The sequence below is a fragment of the Canis lupus genome, chromosome 9 (genome assembly GCF_048164855.1).
Source record: "Canis lupus baileyi chromosome 9, mCanLup2.hap1, whole genome shotgun sequence".
Taxonomy (NCBI): Eukaryota; Metazoa; Chordata; class Mammalia; order Carnivora; family Canidae; genus Canis; species Canis lupus.
In genome coordinates, this window is record NC_132846.1 from 72,923,120 (window position 1) to 72,937,539 (window position 14,420).

Below are 14,420 nucleotides of genomic sequence, written 5' to 3' on the forward strand. Positions count from 1 at the left end.
CTACAGCTCCGTTGCGGCTCCGAAACACAAGACTCGCAGCCGCCGGTGAGAGACAGCGGTTTATTGTGCACATTTACACGGCATGAGCGGTGGCGGGGCGCAGCGGGGGCGTCCAGCAGCAGAGGCCGTCCCACGGGGCGCTCACGCTTCATCACCACACTGTGTACAATCAATGCTTAAAGGTGACTGACTACAGCAGGACCTACACACGTGTTCATACATAAATTATACACGGGACTCCTACATGGAAAATAAAGCCTAAGGGCCTGGATTTTAATGAGAGAAAAAAACATTTCCGACATCATTCTGGTAGTTTCGAATGGTGTAGTCAAAAAATACTTTTGGTATAGAAAAGTCTGTGCGTACAGTTCAAACTGGTGTCTGGACTGGGCAAACGTTATTGCATCGTGGCTGGCCCCTGCCCTCCCACCCTCCCAGCTGCCCCTCCTGCCGCGCAGGCACCCCACATCCTCCCCACCCCGGCCTGTGGGCCGCACCCCTGAGCAGCAAGAGGCTGCGGGGAAGGCAGTGCTGTGAACGGAGGAGGGGACGGTGCTGTCTTGAGGCTCCTGACTGCTGTCACTTGGTATTAACGACCCTGGCGCCTGGGCCGTGCGAGGCCAGCCCAGCACCGTCAGCCTGTATGCAGGTGACCTATGCTCATGCCCGGGACACACGCACCAAGCACCACCACTCACAGAAGCTTCCATCCGGGGGGGCTCCTTTGGTAGGGGAAGGAGGAGATGCGTGTGGTCAGGGTGGGAAGGACAGTGGGGTGCTGTGATTTCCAGTGGCAGGAGGGCAGGCTCTAGCAGGGGGGCACACCTCACTGCGGTTGCAGGTTTTCAGTATTAGGGTGGGGGTGACATCAAGAACGAGGGACCGCTGTGGGCCAAATCAGTAAAGGGGTTTGTCGTCACTGGCAGCCAACCAGGGATAAATTATAGGGTTTCTTATTGGCAACAGGGACAGTTGTTTAGAAAGCTGGATATTTATTTGGATTTACAGTAATTGGCAAAATTCAGTCTTCTTGGAGGCAAAAGTACCTCTCCCAGTTACGGGCAAACTGAAGAAAGGGCCTCACCTAGAAACTGCAGGGATTTCACATTGTGGATGCTGTCAGCTAAATGAGCACCATTAGAGCCACGCCTAGCTTCAGCCTTCGTGGAGAGCAGCAGAGCCATCGCCATCGCCATCGCCATCTCCATCTCCATCTCCATCGGGCGGCTCCGCGGCGGGCAGGCCGGGCAGGCCGTGCAGCGCTCCCAAGGAGGTTCAGGCGAGCGTGCGCTGCCGGGGTTTGATCCGTGGATACAGCTGGGGAGCAAGGGAGCCATCAGGACGAGGCCGCGGCACGCCAAGCCCGAGGGTGCGCCCAGCGGCCGGGGTCCCTGGGCCGCTGTCCGGTCAGGCCGACACTCGGCGGCCGCCCCCCCTGAGACCCTGGCGCCCCCCGCTGGCTGCACCCCCACCCCAGGACAGCCTCTCCTAGGCCTTGGCGCTGCCTAAGACCTGCGGCCGTGGCCGAGAGGCTCCCTTCCCCGTCCAGGCCGGCGCCTCGGCCCGTGGGCCTTGGCGCCCAGGCACCTGCTCTGCCCCAGGGCTGACGCAGCTGTAAACGCCACAGAGGTAGCGACCGGCAGTCCCCCCACCCAGAGACGTTTCGGGATTGGCTGCTTGCCAAAGCTCCTGTGTCGGGGCGTTCGGGCTCAACAGGGTGCCCCCAGGGTGCGATCACGGGACCTCCCCATTCCCAGAGGTGGCGCTGAGGGCGGACAGGGGGTCGCCTGCAGGCTCTGTGCTCTCTGGGCCAGTAGGACAGGGATGGGACCGCGGGACCCCGAGCTGCGAGCTCCCAGTGCTTACCCCCAGCAGGTTCTTGGGCACGTAGCCCTCCCGGTCCCCAAGGCGAGCCCACCACCACTCAGTCTCGCTCTCGTCCTTGCGCCTCAGGATGGTGATGGCATCCCCCTCGTGGAAGGACAGCTCGTCGCTGTTCTGGGCCTCGTAGCCCCACAGAGCGTACACCACTCCTTTGTTCATCACGCCCAGCTTCTCCTGCACCCCTGGGACGAGAGGACGGCAAGCGGTCAGGGCGGGGCCCGCAGTCCCTTCTCCGCCCGCCAGGAGCCCACTACCGAGGGGCCAGGCCCGAGTGCTCGGTGTTCCTACTGGGGAGCCTAATGGCCCCCACCCGACAACTGCCACCAGTCGGTGACAAGGAAGCCGCGTGACTGCTCCTGGGTGTGGGGGCCCCCAACACTGGCAGAGCACCCCGCCAGCTCCTGCCCGCATGACTGCAGGGACCTGGATGGGCGGGTGACCTCCTGCTGCCCTCCTCCCGCACGGCAGTCACTGGGACTGTAGCCTCAGGGGCTTGGGGCCCGCTTTGGTTTGTCGCAGCGTCCCCAGGGTCTAGTGTGGGGCTGGGCACACAGGGTCTCGAGGTAGGTGTGCAGTGGACGCCCTGCAGCCGCCGAACCCATTCCAGGCCCCAGGAAGCCAGACGGTGGCGCCCGCGGCTTAACTAGAACAGGATGAGCCTCACTCCTCCTCGGTGGTCACCCCAGGCCGTGGGGGCGCTTCCACCCTGGCTCGGGCCTGCAGCCGCCGCGGCAGGGCTTCAAGCCCTGGGGGGCTCCAGCAATGGACAGATGGGTGCTGCCCAGCCTCCGCCGCCCCCAGCTGCTCCACCCAGGGGGGCCATCTGCGCAGTGAAGCGCTGTGTTTTCAGCAATCTGGCAAAAACCTGACAACATGGATCTTCATAGGTTTTCAGGATGAGCCTAAGGGGCAGCGTGACTTCCATTCTCACGAGACTGCTGGGCCGCTCCCCAAGGGGAGCCAGGCCTCGCCCGGGGCCAGCAGCACCCCGCGCTGGCAGCCCTGCACCCAGGGGAGGGGCGTCGGCGCGGGCCAACCCCACCCCCGCGTACCATACAGGAACTGGGAGCACTGGATGTAGCCTTCCTCCATCTCTTCACACTTGTCCGCGGCAGTCTCGATGTCGCTGATGGTGGACGCAAAAATGGCGGCGCCGCTCTCCACCAGCTGTTTGCAGAGGTGGACGCTGTTGCAAGACGCGGCGCAGTGCAGTGGTGTCCTGGAAAGGAGAGTAGGTGACGACACCTCGAGGTACCGCCCAGGCTGGCCGGGGACCTCCAGGGCCGTCCAGGGCCGGGCCAGGGCTCGAGCCCCACCGGTTTGCGTTGGTCTTTTGAACGGCATGGTTTCCCCTAACCCAGGGCAGACCGCAGGTGCACTGCCGAGTGGCCGGGGCCCCAAGGGACATCCCCACCGACAGCCCGGGCACACCTCGGCGGGGCGATGGTGGAAGGTGTTAGGCATATTTTGACACAATTTAAAAGACCCAAATGTTCAAACCCCACGGGCAGGTGCCTGAAGTTCCCAACGAAGCCTACAGGAGACCCAGGGCCCGCACAGCAGCAGGAGGGCCCTGTGGGCAGCCACACAATGTCCACCCAAAGCAGGACTCCGCTTCCCCTCTGCACCGGTCAGCGGTCGTTTAGAACCAGGGTAAGAGTAGCCATCTGCCAAAGGTGCAGCGCACAGCGTAACGTGATCAGGTCTACGAAAACCGCGATCAGACCTGTGCCTTTCACAAGAGAACCAGAGAGCTAGAGCCGGAGGCCCCGCGAGGCGGCCTGGGGTGACGTGCCGCACACGCCCACCCCTTCCTGCCTTTGCACCTCCCCATGTCCTGATGGTGCGGGGGGAGCGGGGGGCCACCTCCTACTGGAGACCAAGCGCCCTGGGGCCCCTCACCAGCCGTCGCTGTCCGCAGCGTTCACGTTGACCCCAAAGTCCAGCAGGAACTTCACGATGTGGTGGTGGCCGGCGCAGACGGCGTTGTGCAGGGGGGTGATCCCTTCGTCGTTGGGCTTGCTAGGGTCTTCCACCTAAGGGCACGGGGCACTCGTGAGCCCCACCTCTCAGCACAGGGGGCAGCTCTGGCCTGCGGCCACCCCCAGCTCACCTCATAGATGATCCTTTGCACCAGGTCGAACTCCCCTTCCAGAGAAGCATCGAGGAGCAGCGCCAGCGGATTGAACCGGACTCTCAGCCCATGCCCTGTGCGCTCCGAGTTCGGTTTCTTCAGGTTGGTCCGTTTGGTCTGCCAGGAAGGAAGCATGCTTTTGACTTAAAGGTCACGTGCCAGTGCACCAAGCCCTGGTGGACAGGAGGGACGGGGACGGAAGCCTTGGCTAGTGTGTACTCCCAGCAGCACTGAGCAGCCCCTGGCATCAAAAGGCACGCCCACTCGCAGGCCCAGCCAGGCCCACTGTGCCTTGCCCAGAGCGCTGGGGAGAGCTGCTCAGGGGCTGGCCCCGGCTCTTCAGGGCACCCGTGCTGGGGAGTGAGGTGGGTGACAGTCAAGCTCAAGAGCCGGCCACTCATTCCTACCAACTACAGCGGACTCTCACTTCCTCCTCTCTGCTCCACCAACACTGACTTCCCACCAGAGGGTTCTGTCTAGAAGGTTCTTCTCCCCGTTGCCTGCACTTCAAATTCCAGCCACAGCTTCCCCTCCTCGGGGAAATCTAACTGGGTCCTCTAGAGAGAGCTCTGAAGCCCTGTGCTTCTTCAGAGCCCCAGCTGTGTACTGATGTACTGCCCTCCCCCTCGGCCTCAGTGGGGACAGGGACGACAGTCTGGCAAGCCCCATTGCCCCCAGCGCTACGGCTAACACGGGCAGGTCCTCCACAAACACTGGCTGGCCGAGCAGGAAGCCGTGGCCCTGGTCTAGGACGACACCCACCGTAGAGGCTCCTGGCGGGGGCACAGCGGGGGGCAGTGGTTGGGGGTCCTGGTCTTCCCCTGGTGAGGGGGCCTCGGCCCCAGGGCTGGGGACCTGCTCTGTGGATGGGGCTGTGGCCACGTTGTTGTTGTCATCCTCGGCGGGCTCAGCGGTTTGGTGGGTGCTCTGGGGACAGATGAGGCCCTCCGGTTCAGGGGAAGGGAGCTCATTATCATTGGCGTCCGAAGATGGGGCAGGCTCAGCGGGGAGCGGGGCTGTGGGCTGGGCAGGGCTGGCCTCTCCCAGATTCCCGTTGGTGTTTCCATTGTCCACGTCGGCCAGGGTGCCCATGAAGTCCTGTGAGGGGCTGGGCTGGTAGAAAGGGGTGCCCTCCATGCCTCCTGCCAGGGTGTTGAAGCGCTGGTATAGCAGCTTCTGGATGTTGGGCCCACCGGGCCCCTCGGGCTCCGTGATGGAGCTGCGCTTCTTCAGGGGCCGCGGCGCGTTGGCCAGCTTCCTGCGCAGAGCCTCTAGGTCGGCGTCGCTCTGGTAGCGCAGCGGGGAGTGCACGATGGGTGTGAGTTTGGTGGGGCTGAGCGGCCGTGGCAGGCTCTCCACAGTGCCGGTGCCGCTGTCTCCGGGCGGGGCTGGGCTGTCCTGCTCTGGCTCTTTCTCAGCACTTTCTGAAGGCGGCTGGGGCTGCGATGCACTTGTGGCCAGCGACCCGTGAAGAAACGGTAGTGGCGAGGGGGACGTTGAGCCGGACGGTAACACAGGTTTGCCGTACACTGGAGGAGACAGGACAGGGACAACTAAGTCCCTGTGATTGCAGGGCTGTGGTGCTGCTGGGGCCTACTCTTAAATCCCCCAGGAACCCTCTGTTCAAACCCCCCACACCGACCCCTTTTGGAATGTAGAGTGTCTCTCTTACTGGTTTTTACGTTTGGGCTTCTAGAGTTTGGGCTTTTTCAAACAGAAGAAAAAAAGAGTGGTTGCAGACCCAACCTTCCCAAACCAACCCTCCTTGTTTTCTGTCCAAGGAGGAAGACACCATCTCTACAGAGCATGTGACCCTCAGGTTCAGTCTCATGCTGTGAAACACAGGCTGCTTTGGACAGGAAGGCTCTGCCTGCAGGCCCAGGAGCTGTGGAGAACGGGGCCAGAGCCCTGCCACAAGCAAGCAGTGAGCTTCCGCTGGGGCTTGGGGGAGCTGGGCACTCCTACGAGTCTGGAAGCACACGCCCAAGAATGTGTATGGAGGCCCTAGCCCAGCCTGACCCGCAGGACCCTGGTGGGCTGGTCACAGTCACCACCTGCCCTGGTATGCATGAAGCCAGGCTCTGTTCTCTCACCTGCCTTCCTAGAACACCTCAGCTCCCAGGGCTGATTGCCCCTCACCACATCAGGGCTCTTCTCCCCTGTGGACTCTGGGGTAGCACCCCCCCACCCCTCAGCATACACATCCTTGCCTTCCCTCCAGGGGCTTGGCTCAGCTACTGCCAGGGTGGCGAGAAGACCACATCTGGGCAGAGCCCCCTCAGCAACCCCTGGAAAGCTCCTGCACAAGTTTCCATGAAGCAGGAGAAAGAGAGGAATTTCTAGGAGCTGGGCTACCCAAATACCACAGGGAGGCAGGTACTTAGATAGGAAGGGAGAGCTCCGTGTGTGTCATCTTTTACCCCAATCTCACACAGACATCTGAGGCCACACTGTACGTAAGAATCCAAGTTTTAATCCTAAATAGTATGTGGCCCAAACGTAAGACTATGGGTTGGCATTTTAAGGAAAAGTATAGTTCGTTAGCCCCAAGAGAAAAGGACAAACCCACTGTACCTGCTTTAACAGACTTATTTAAAGTGCTGTGCACTGCGGGCTGGTAATTCTTAGGAGGTGTGGCTTGCTGGAGGTACATGGAGTATATGGAACTTGAATTCACTGTCTGGGGTCCTTTCCTGGGGGACTGTGGCCTTGACCCTTTATCAGCCAGAAAGGGCCTAATGGCCACAGTCAGTGGGAGTTCGGGTTTGCTGTCACCAGCTGGAAATGCAGGAGGCCCTGCTGGCGGGTATGTGGGACTCGGTGGCACGGAAATCCTCTGCTGGATCTGCTGTGAGGAACCCGGAGGGTGGCTGCTGCCCGTGGGGGGCAGTGGGGCGGGTTTCTGACGACTGGACAGGCCTGCGCTGGGCCTGGGCAAGCTGCCTTCCTTCCTCCTCTCCAGGGAGTTTGTGGAGCCAGGGCCAACGGGAGCAGGACTTGGGTACGTCCCATAGCTCGGAGGCAGCTGCTTGCCGACACCAGGGATGGGGGGTGGCACTTTACCAATCTCGATGCCCTAAATTTAGATGTTAAGAAGAAACACAAAGTCACCCTTTTAAAAGTTAAGCAAATTTCTATCCATAGTCATTAGAGAATACAAAGTAGGACTTGTAATCCTTCCAATTAGAAGGCGACCAGGCACAGGACACAGTGTGGGAATCAAACACGGCAGGGCCTGGTGCCCATCTGCAACAGAACAATCCTGACCACAAAGCATTACACCTGCACACCACTCAGCTGGCTCAGGGTCCTTGAACTTCTTCAGATGTGGTCATATTTAGACACTAACAGGATTAATTTGCTTCATGACACCTGTCACCCCTTAGATGAAGATGAAGGCAGAAATGATATTGTTGGTGTTTTGTGATAAAGACAAATGGCCTACCAGCTTCTCTGTGGCTCCTAAAGCTGACAAGGGCGTCGGCTGGCTTGAGACAGCCCCCTGCTTGAGGGGACCCTCCATGCTTGGGTCTTTCCAGTCCATACTGCTGATCTGCGTGGGCTTCACTGAAGAGCTGGTATTCTGTTTCAATGTTGGCCAGTTTCCATCATTGGCTTGAAAAGAACACAGAATTTGAATAAAATTTTTCTTGAAATTAGTTGAAGCAAGCACCTAATAACCCTCGGCCAGAAGCAAAGATCATCTTCTGGGAGATCATATCCTGATGGGGGCTCCATGAACCAGGCGGCTGACCGCCCCCCTCCCCACACACAGGCTGGTACACAGCAAACCCGAGGGTGGTGTATGCTGGTGAGGCATCTCTCTCATGTGTACAGAGACTCGATGACCATGCACGGGGCTGGGCGACCCAGGTGAGGGGCCAGCGGACTGTGGAAACCTTCCCAGACCCCTATCTAAATACAGGTCAAATCCACTACATCAACACCAATAAATAAAATAAGCATCGGCCCTTACTTTTCAAACATGACTTATAAAACCAATTACATACAGCAATTTAAAAAATTTATCTTTTGACTTCATAACAGGTTAGACCTGTACTACTTGCACATTAAAGGAAGAATTTGGCTTTAATTTGTTAGAATAATTCAAGATCACAAGAGGCCAGTACAAATTCCCATTGATTGGAGTAGCAAACTATCATTCTGTTGCAGTGATTAGAAAGCTAGTCGAACCCGTGTTTTTAGGAAAGCTGCTGAAAATATGCTCTTTTGTTGTTTTTAAACAAAGCATTTTCCAAACTGAGAAAGGGTGCAGAAGCAATCCCTCCTAGCAGTCATAGTGACATAAGTTACAGCATCTGCAGGAGTCCGGTTCTAGCCAGACTCAGGCTCCCATTCTCTCCACGGCAGGCACCGATGCAGGACTGGGCTGAAGTGGGAAAGACCGCAGCCATCAGCCACATGGAACCGACAGAAATCAGCCCTCTGACAGGAACAGCACTTCCTCTTTCCTCCCCCCACCACCCAGCACGAGCAGCAGGGAAATCGCTCTTCTTAGAGCAACAGTGCCTGCACCAAGAACTGCGACTCAGGAGACAGTCTGAGTAAATGCTCACAGGTGCTCTGAGAACAAGCCCAGAGGGTGCCTCTCGTGCAGCGAGGGGGGCAGAGCCTCAGAGCGCCCTTGCTGGGCCCGGTCGGGGCAGTCTCCCACTGCTCCAGGCAGCAGGGTCCAGAATGGTTCTGGCCAGACTGCAAGGGTGCTGGCGAGGCATTCCAAGGCCCCAGTCCAAACTACCACCTTGCTCCGCATGATTGGTCTGCCTCTTCCAGGCAAGAAGTGTGTGTGCCTTCATGTTCCATTGGTTGTACCTTAGAACTGGGGGACGTGTGGCCAGAAGCACATGGGTTCACCAAGGATACACGGAGGTGGCCACTCTGGGCTGATGGGGAAACAGAGCCCCAGCCAACTTGCGGGGGGGGGGGGGGGGGGAGGGCCAGCCCCAGGGGCCTCAAGGAGTGTGGCCAGCAGCTGCTTCTGAACTCCACAGCGATGGGAGGTTTTATGGACATCAGCCACAAAGGGACTGAAGATAGGACTGGGAATTTCCTTCCTCAGGGTGAGGCAGGGGGTGCAGAAGAAAGATCACTTATTTGCATGATAAAAGATTATAATGCAATGGTTATCTTCAAGTATGATGGGAGGTTCTTGTATAGGAGCCAAATCTGAAGTCCTTAATGAACTCAGAAAAAAAATCATCTTAATTTCTTAAAAATAAAATAAAAAAACCCCTTGCTGTGCAGCACCTGTGAAACCCTTCCTGGGGAGGAGCTGGTATGTGTGGTCCAGCCCAAACTCCACACCTGTCTACTGAAGAAAATGTGGAATTTTTTCCAAGTCTAGATGGGATGAGCAGACCTTTGTCAGTTTGGAAAACAAATGATTGCTGATTTAGCAGCATCAGAGAGGGCCAGAGTCCCCCACTGGGCCTGCCAGCCGACATACGGTTTGCAAACGGGTTTGCAGAGTGCCCTGAGGAGTTGCAGTCAGGCCCGACGTCGAGGTCTGATACTGTCCACAAGCCAGTCACTCTGGGCTTCCCATGGCCATCTGTGTGACATGGAACCAGAAGGACAGTTGACAGCATGAGTCAGAGTCCCCCCAGGGAGATTTCTCCTCCCAGCTCCAGGTCTGGGCCAAGATTCTGTCCCCCGTGTGGGGGGTGCGCACGCCTGCCTGTGTCCAATCATCTTACACCATAGTGGAAAGACCTAGGCGATGGCTGAACTGTGGGACACATTCTCCGGGCCCTGGCAATGCCTGCGAGGCGGCCCAGCACACATCCACAGAGAAAGGGGGATGGGAGCTGTCCTCGGCTCAGGAAGCATGTAAAATGAAGTCGGCAGAGAAGTAGCTGGCTGTGCTAATAATCTGCCATTGGAACAGATATATCTACTCCCACTGTAGGGTGGTTCAAACTCTAAGTAAGAGCTTCCCCAAGAAAGCTGCCATTAGAGATTCGCACGGACCATGCGCTCCTTGTAGCTGCTGAGACACAGTCGTGGAGAGAGCTGAGCCGGGGTGAGAAGAAGCCCTGTGCCCCACTGCAGGAGGGGCAGACCTGTTGCTGCTCAGACTAGGTGCCAGGCAAGGGAACACGAGCAAACAGGAGACTGCACGGATCTACCACGAAACTTGAAATCACCCCTCAGGACAGCTCAGTGAAGGAACGCTGCACAGCAGTACTGCACTCCCAGAGTCTGTGTGTTACGGGGAAATGTGCCAGCACAGCATAAAGAAGTCTCACTGCAAAGAAGCTCTGCTTCTTAATGTTTAGAAACAACGACCTTCTTCTGAGCAAGGAGAGGAGACTCTCTGAAGCACCTGACCTGCCCTTGCTTGGGAAGCATCCCATCGGGAGAGCTACGCGGCAGCACGGTGCTGGTCACAGCACATGGTTCAGTGCAGCCAAGGGTCAAAGTGATGGTCTGTAGACTTCTAGATCAATCGTGACTATGCTGAGCAGTGGAAGGAAAGAGCAGCCCCAGTGCACTGCTTATGGAGAGGCTGCACCTCTGCCCAGGCATGCCTGTGCTGGCAGGAGCAGCAAGCTCAAATGCCCTCACGGGTAAACAAAACCCATGGCATGAGAGGATCGGGTCTTAAGTAATTCATGTTTGAAAAGCCACACAGTAAAGACATTCAGCTCAATAAAGAGAAAAAAAAATGTGTTCTCAATGTGGGGTCATATCATTACTGTGGTGGCACACAACTCCCACACACTGCCCAGAAGACAAAGTGCTTTGGGGGAGTCTAAGGGTGGGCAGAGCCTGGGGTGCACTGTGGGGGCCTCTTCTGAGGCTGCTGACCTCCAGGGCTCCCCTTCCCTGTTCAGTTGCTCTCCCCCAAGGTGAGGACCCAGGCCACTCACCGGATTTGGATCTTCCATGGGCAGCACTCGAGGCAATAGTGAGAGACTGGGGCTTTACAGGGTCCCCTGGGACGGAATAGCTGCCGGCACTGGGAACCTGGATATAAGGCCCCACTGCAGCAACCCTGCCGGGTGTGCTCAGCGGCGACTGTGGTGACGATGTGCCATTCACACGGCTCAGCTATAAAACGAGAAGAAATGAGAGTTAAGATTCCCCTAAATTAAAAGAAATCATAGTGTGACAGTCTGCTCTCTCATTTGTTTATTTTTAAGATTTCATTTATTTATTTGACAGAGTGAGAGTGAGCATGTGCACACAAGTAGGCAGAGGGGCAGAGAGAGAGAGGGAGAAGCAGACTCCCCACTGAGCAGAGAGCCTGACACGGGGCTCCATCCCAGGATCCTGAGATCATGACCTGAACTAAGGCAGACAATTAACCGAGTGAGCCACCTAGGCGCCCTAGACTGCTCTCATTTGAGCCACCCACTAAATAATGTGCCCTTAGGAAGCTCTATCACCCTGAAAAATCAGCACCTAGAAAGGGCAAGCGTCGAAAGAAGGGCCACAACCCAAATCCTATCTGAGTGATTCTCTCTTTGATAACTTCTACCCATCTGTGAGCCGAGAGAGACAAGAGCTAACGGCAGAACAGAACAGCTTCCAGGACACCTCCATGGAGCCCTCTTACCTGGGGGATGCTCTCCCTCCCCTAGGTGAGCAGAGCCTTCAGTCAAAGCCTGGGCTCTGAGCCTGGCTTCAAACCCTGCCTTGCCGCTTACTCACTGTGCTGCCTTGGGCAAGTGCAAGTGACTTAGTGTCTCTAAACCTCTGTGCCCATGTCCGTAAAGTCAAGATAAGGCTTCCTGTAAGGACTGAACAAGCCATGCAGGGCACAATGACAGGGCCTGGCACCAGGTGAGGCTCTGGCAAGATCCCTGAAGACAGCTCTGCCATTCTCAGCAAGGACGCCACAAGAACAGTGATCACGTAATGCTGCCTAACAAGAGGGTCCATACCAGGGATCTAACAGGAGAATCACTGATACCTCACAGGCCCCCACATACGCTGTGAGAGATCCATAAGCTCCTAGAATTGTTTGCAAAATTCTGCATACATGAGCATATCACTTTGGGGAGAGGGTCCAGGACTTTCACAACTGCCCAAAGGTGCCTAAGACCTGTGGGTGGAGCCACATCTCTGCAGAGTCACCAATTTCTTCAAGAAGATCACCTGAACGATCAGGTGGAAGGCAAGAAGTCACGTTTCCCTAGCCATCTGTGACACTTAATTTTAGGTGTCAACTTGTGAAGCCATGGTACCAGATATTTGGTCAAACGTGTCTGGATGTTGCTGTGAAGATATGTTTTACCTAAGACTGACATTTAAATCAATAGACTGAATGAAGCAGATCGCCCTCCATATGTGGGTAGGCTGCATTCAACAGGTCAAAGGACTTGAGAGGCAAAGACTGAGGTGCTCAGAGAAAGAAGGAAGTGGCCTGCAGATAACCTGCCGCCCTGAGCAGTAGCACCCAGAGTCCCCTGTGTGTCCAGGCTGCAGAGTTCAGGGGCACAGCCACCACAACCATGCAAGCCAATCACTTAACGTCAATCTCCGCACTTATCAATCAGTCTCCCTATGCCTCCTCGTTCCATCTCCCAGAAGAGCCCTGACTGATAGAGCACAACTAAAGAACGCTGTGTGAGCAAGTGTGGAGAGCACGCACACAGTTGCTCATTGAGAGAAAAAGGAAAGCGGTTATTTGAAAACAGAGTGACACAGATTACCCACTGACCCTCTGGTTAAAAACAAGAGGAGACTGATCTATAAATAAAGCCTTTCCCTGACACTACCTCTTATGACACGCAAACTAGTGGCAATGGCCTCTTCCTCTGGCACCCTCCTAACCCACCCACCCCTGGCAAAGCCCAGACGCCCACACTGGCCTCTCGAGAGCTGCTTTCAGAGCAGCAGCAGCAGCTGACCAGAGGCCACTTGTCACATTGGGAAAGCACCAATTACTGGCTGTGGCTGAGGGTCCCAGCTAGCTCATGGCTGCTCCCCTGACTCGGGCTCTGCATGCAGGCACTGCTTCCTTCAAACCCTGACGCCACTAGTGATGTCCAGCCACATATGGTGCACAGCGGTCCCTTCTCCCACAAACTCTGAGGATGCTCGTGCTCAGTGAAATGCCAAGAGTAATGGCAGGACTGGGGGACACCTAGCCTGGCGAAGGGCCAGAGGCCCTGGGACATGCATATTATACAGAAGCTGCTAAAGGAGTGAGGTAATGACCTGGGAAGATACCTATGTTGCAGTTAAAACAAAAAATGAGGAGAACAGTGTGGATGATATCATTCCTACAATTCCATTTTCAATTAAAAATTAAATACTGGGACACCTAGGTGGCTCAGAGGTTGAGCATCTGCCTTTGGCTCAGGGCCTGATCCCGGATTCCTGGGATCGTGTCCCACATCAGACTCCTTGCTTGGAGCCTGCTTCTCCCTCTGAGTCTCTGCCTCTTTTAATGTGTCTCTCATGAATAAATAAAATCTTAAAATAAAATTAAATACCTTTTCATCTTTATTAAGCAAAAGACTAGAATCATTAAAACTATCATCCTTGGAGAATGTGAACAGGGTGGAAAGGACTTTCACATTTTCCTTCAATTATTTCTGTACTGTTTTCATTTTTCAGAGCATTTATTACCTTTGAAAGTCAAAATACCAAAAAAAAAAAAAAAAAAAAAGGTCAAAATACCAAACAAAGCTTTTTAAAAGACACTAACCCCTTACATAGCACTTTGCTTGAGAGTTTACAAAGCCCTTCCATGGGGGTTATTCTAAGAATCCACACGACTGCTGGGGCAGGGAGGACATCTCAGTTTATAGCGAGGACACGAGTCTACTACACAGGTCAAGGAATATGCCCACATGGCACGGCTTACAGTGGTAGAGTATAACACCAGAGCCAGAGTGTCACCCAGGGAGGGGACAGGACTGCATGGGGGCCAAGGGGCGGGGAACACCAGCTGTGGCTGTGGACAGTGCTGGTTTGGATTCCAGACACCAGGAAATAAACGTAGCTTTGGAAAGAGAGCTTTTTGCTATCATTTTTTTCTATGGTTTATGGCCAATGTATGTTTTATCAGCTGTGGTAAATCAGGAGAGCAAAATGCCATTATAGTGAAGATGTACAATTGTGTGCTGAATCATTTTTAGTTTATCTCACACAAATATTTTCTTTCTCACATGCCTGAATTTTCTTCCCATAAAGACGTTCACGCAGTTCATTGATCCGCTTGTCCATGACGGCCACCTCCATGTTGCGTTTATTTAAGAGTTCCTTCTGCTGCTGGAGCTTTGAAGTCTGTTCCTGGTTAAGCTGGTTACGAATCTGAAAATAAAAATACAACTTTCATGATTTGCATTAAACAGTCAAATGCTCATTTCCAGGGAAAGTAAAACAAGAAGAAAAAGCAACATCAAGTACTTATGTGTATCTGTAT

The 14,420-nt window shown here is 55.4% G+C and overlaps 1 protein-coding gene across 5 annotated transcripts in view; it reads right to left on the reverse strand.

The window, feature by feature from the left end:
* Nucleotides 1-46: 46 nt before the first annotated feature.
* Nucleotides 47-14,420, reverse strand: part of PPP1R13B (protein phosphatase 1 regulatory subunit 13B) — an 88,889-nt gene continuing 74,515 nt past the window's right edge. For 4 of the 5 annotated variants that reach the window (XM_072840068.1, XM_072840069.1, XM_072840070.1 and 1 more), the window contains exons 8-18: nucleotides 14,168-14,308; nucleotides 10,912-11,092; nucleotides 9,486-9,590; nucleotides 7,464-7,633; nucleotides 6,593-7,094; nucleotides 4,781-5,547; nucleotides 3,998-4,135; nucleotides 3,787-3,920; nucleotides 2,937-3,103; nucleotides 1,867-2,066; nucleotides 47-1,317 (exon numbers count right to left, since the gene is read on the reverse strand). In XM_072840068.1, the coding sequence (XP_072696169.1) occupies nucleotides 1,276-1,317; nucleotides 1,867-2,066; nucleotides 2,937-3,103; nucleotides 3,787-3,920; nucleotides 3,998-4,135; nucleotides 4,781-5,547; nucleotides 6,593-7,094; nucleotides 7,464-7,633; nucleotides 9,486-9,590; nucleotides 10,912-11,092; nucleotides 14,168-14,308 (2,547 nt within the window). In that variant the 3' untranslated portion in view covers nucleotides 47-1,275. The remainder of the gene's footprint in view (nucleotides 1,318-1,866; nucleotides 2,067-2,936; nucleotides 3,104-3,786; nucleotides 3,921-3,997; nucleotides 4,136-4,780; nucleotides 5,548-6,592; nucleotides 7,095-7,463; nucleotides 7,634-9,485; nucleotides 9,591-10,911; nucleotides 11,093-14,167; nucleotides 14,309-14,420) is intronic. The other variant, XM_072840067.1, reaches the window with a different exon arrangement.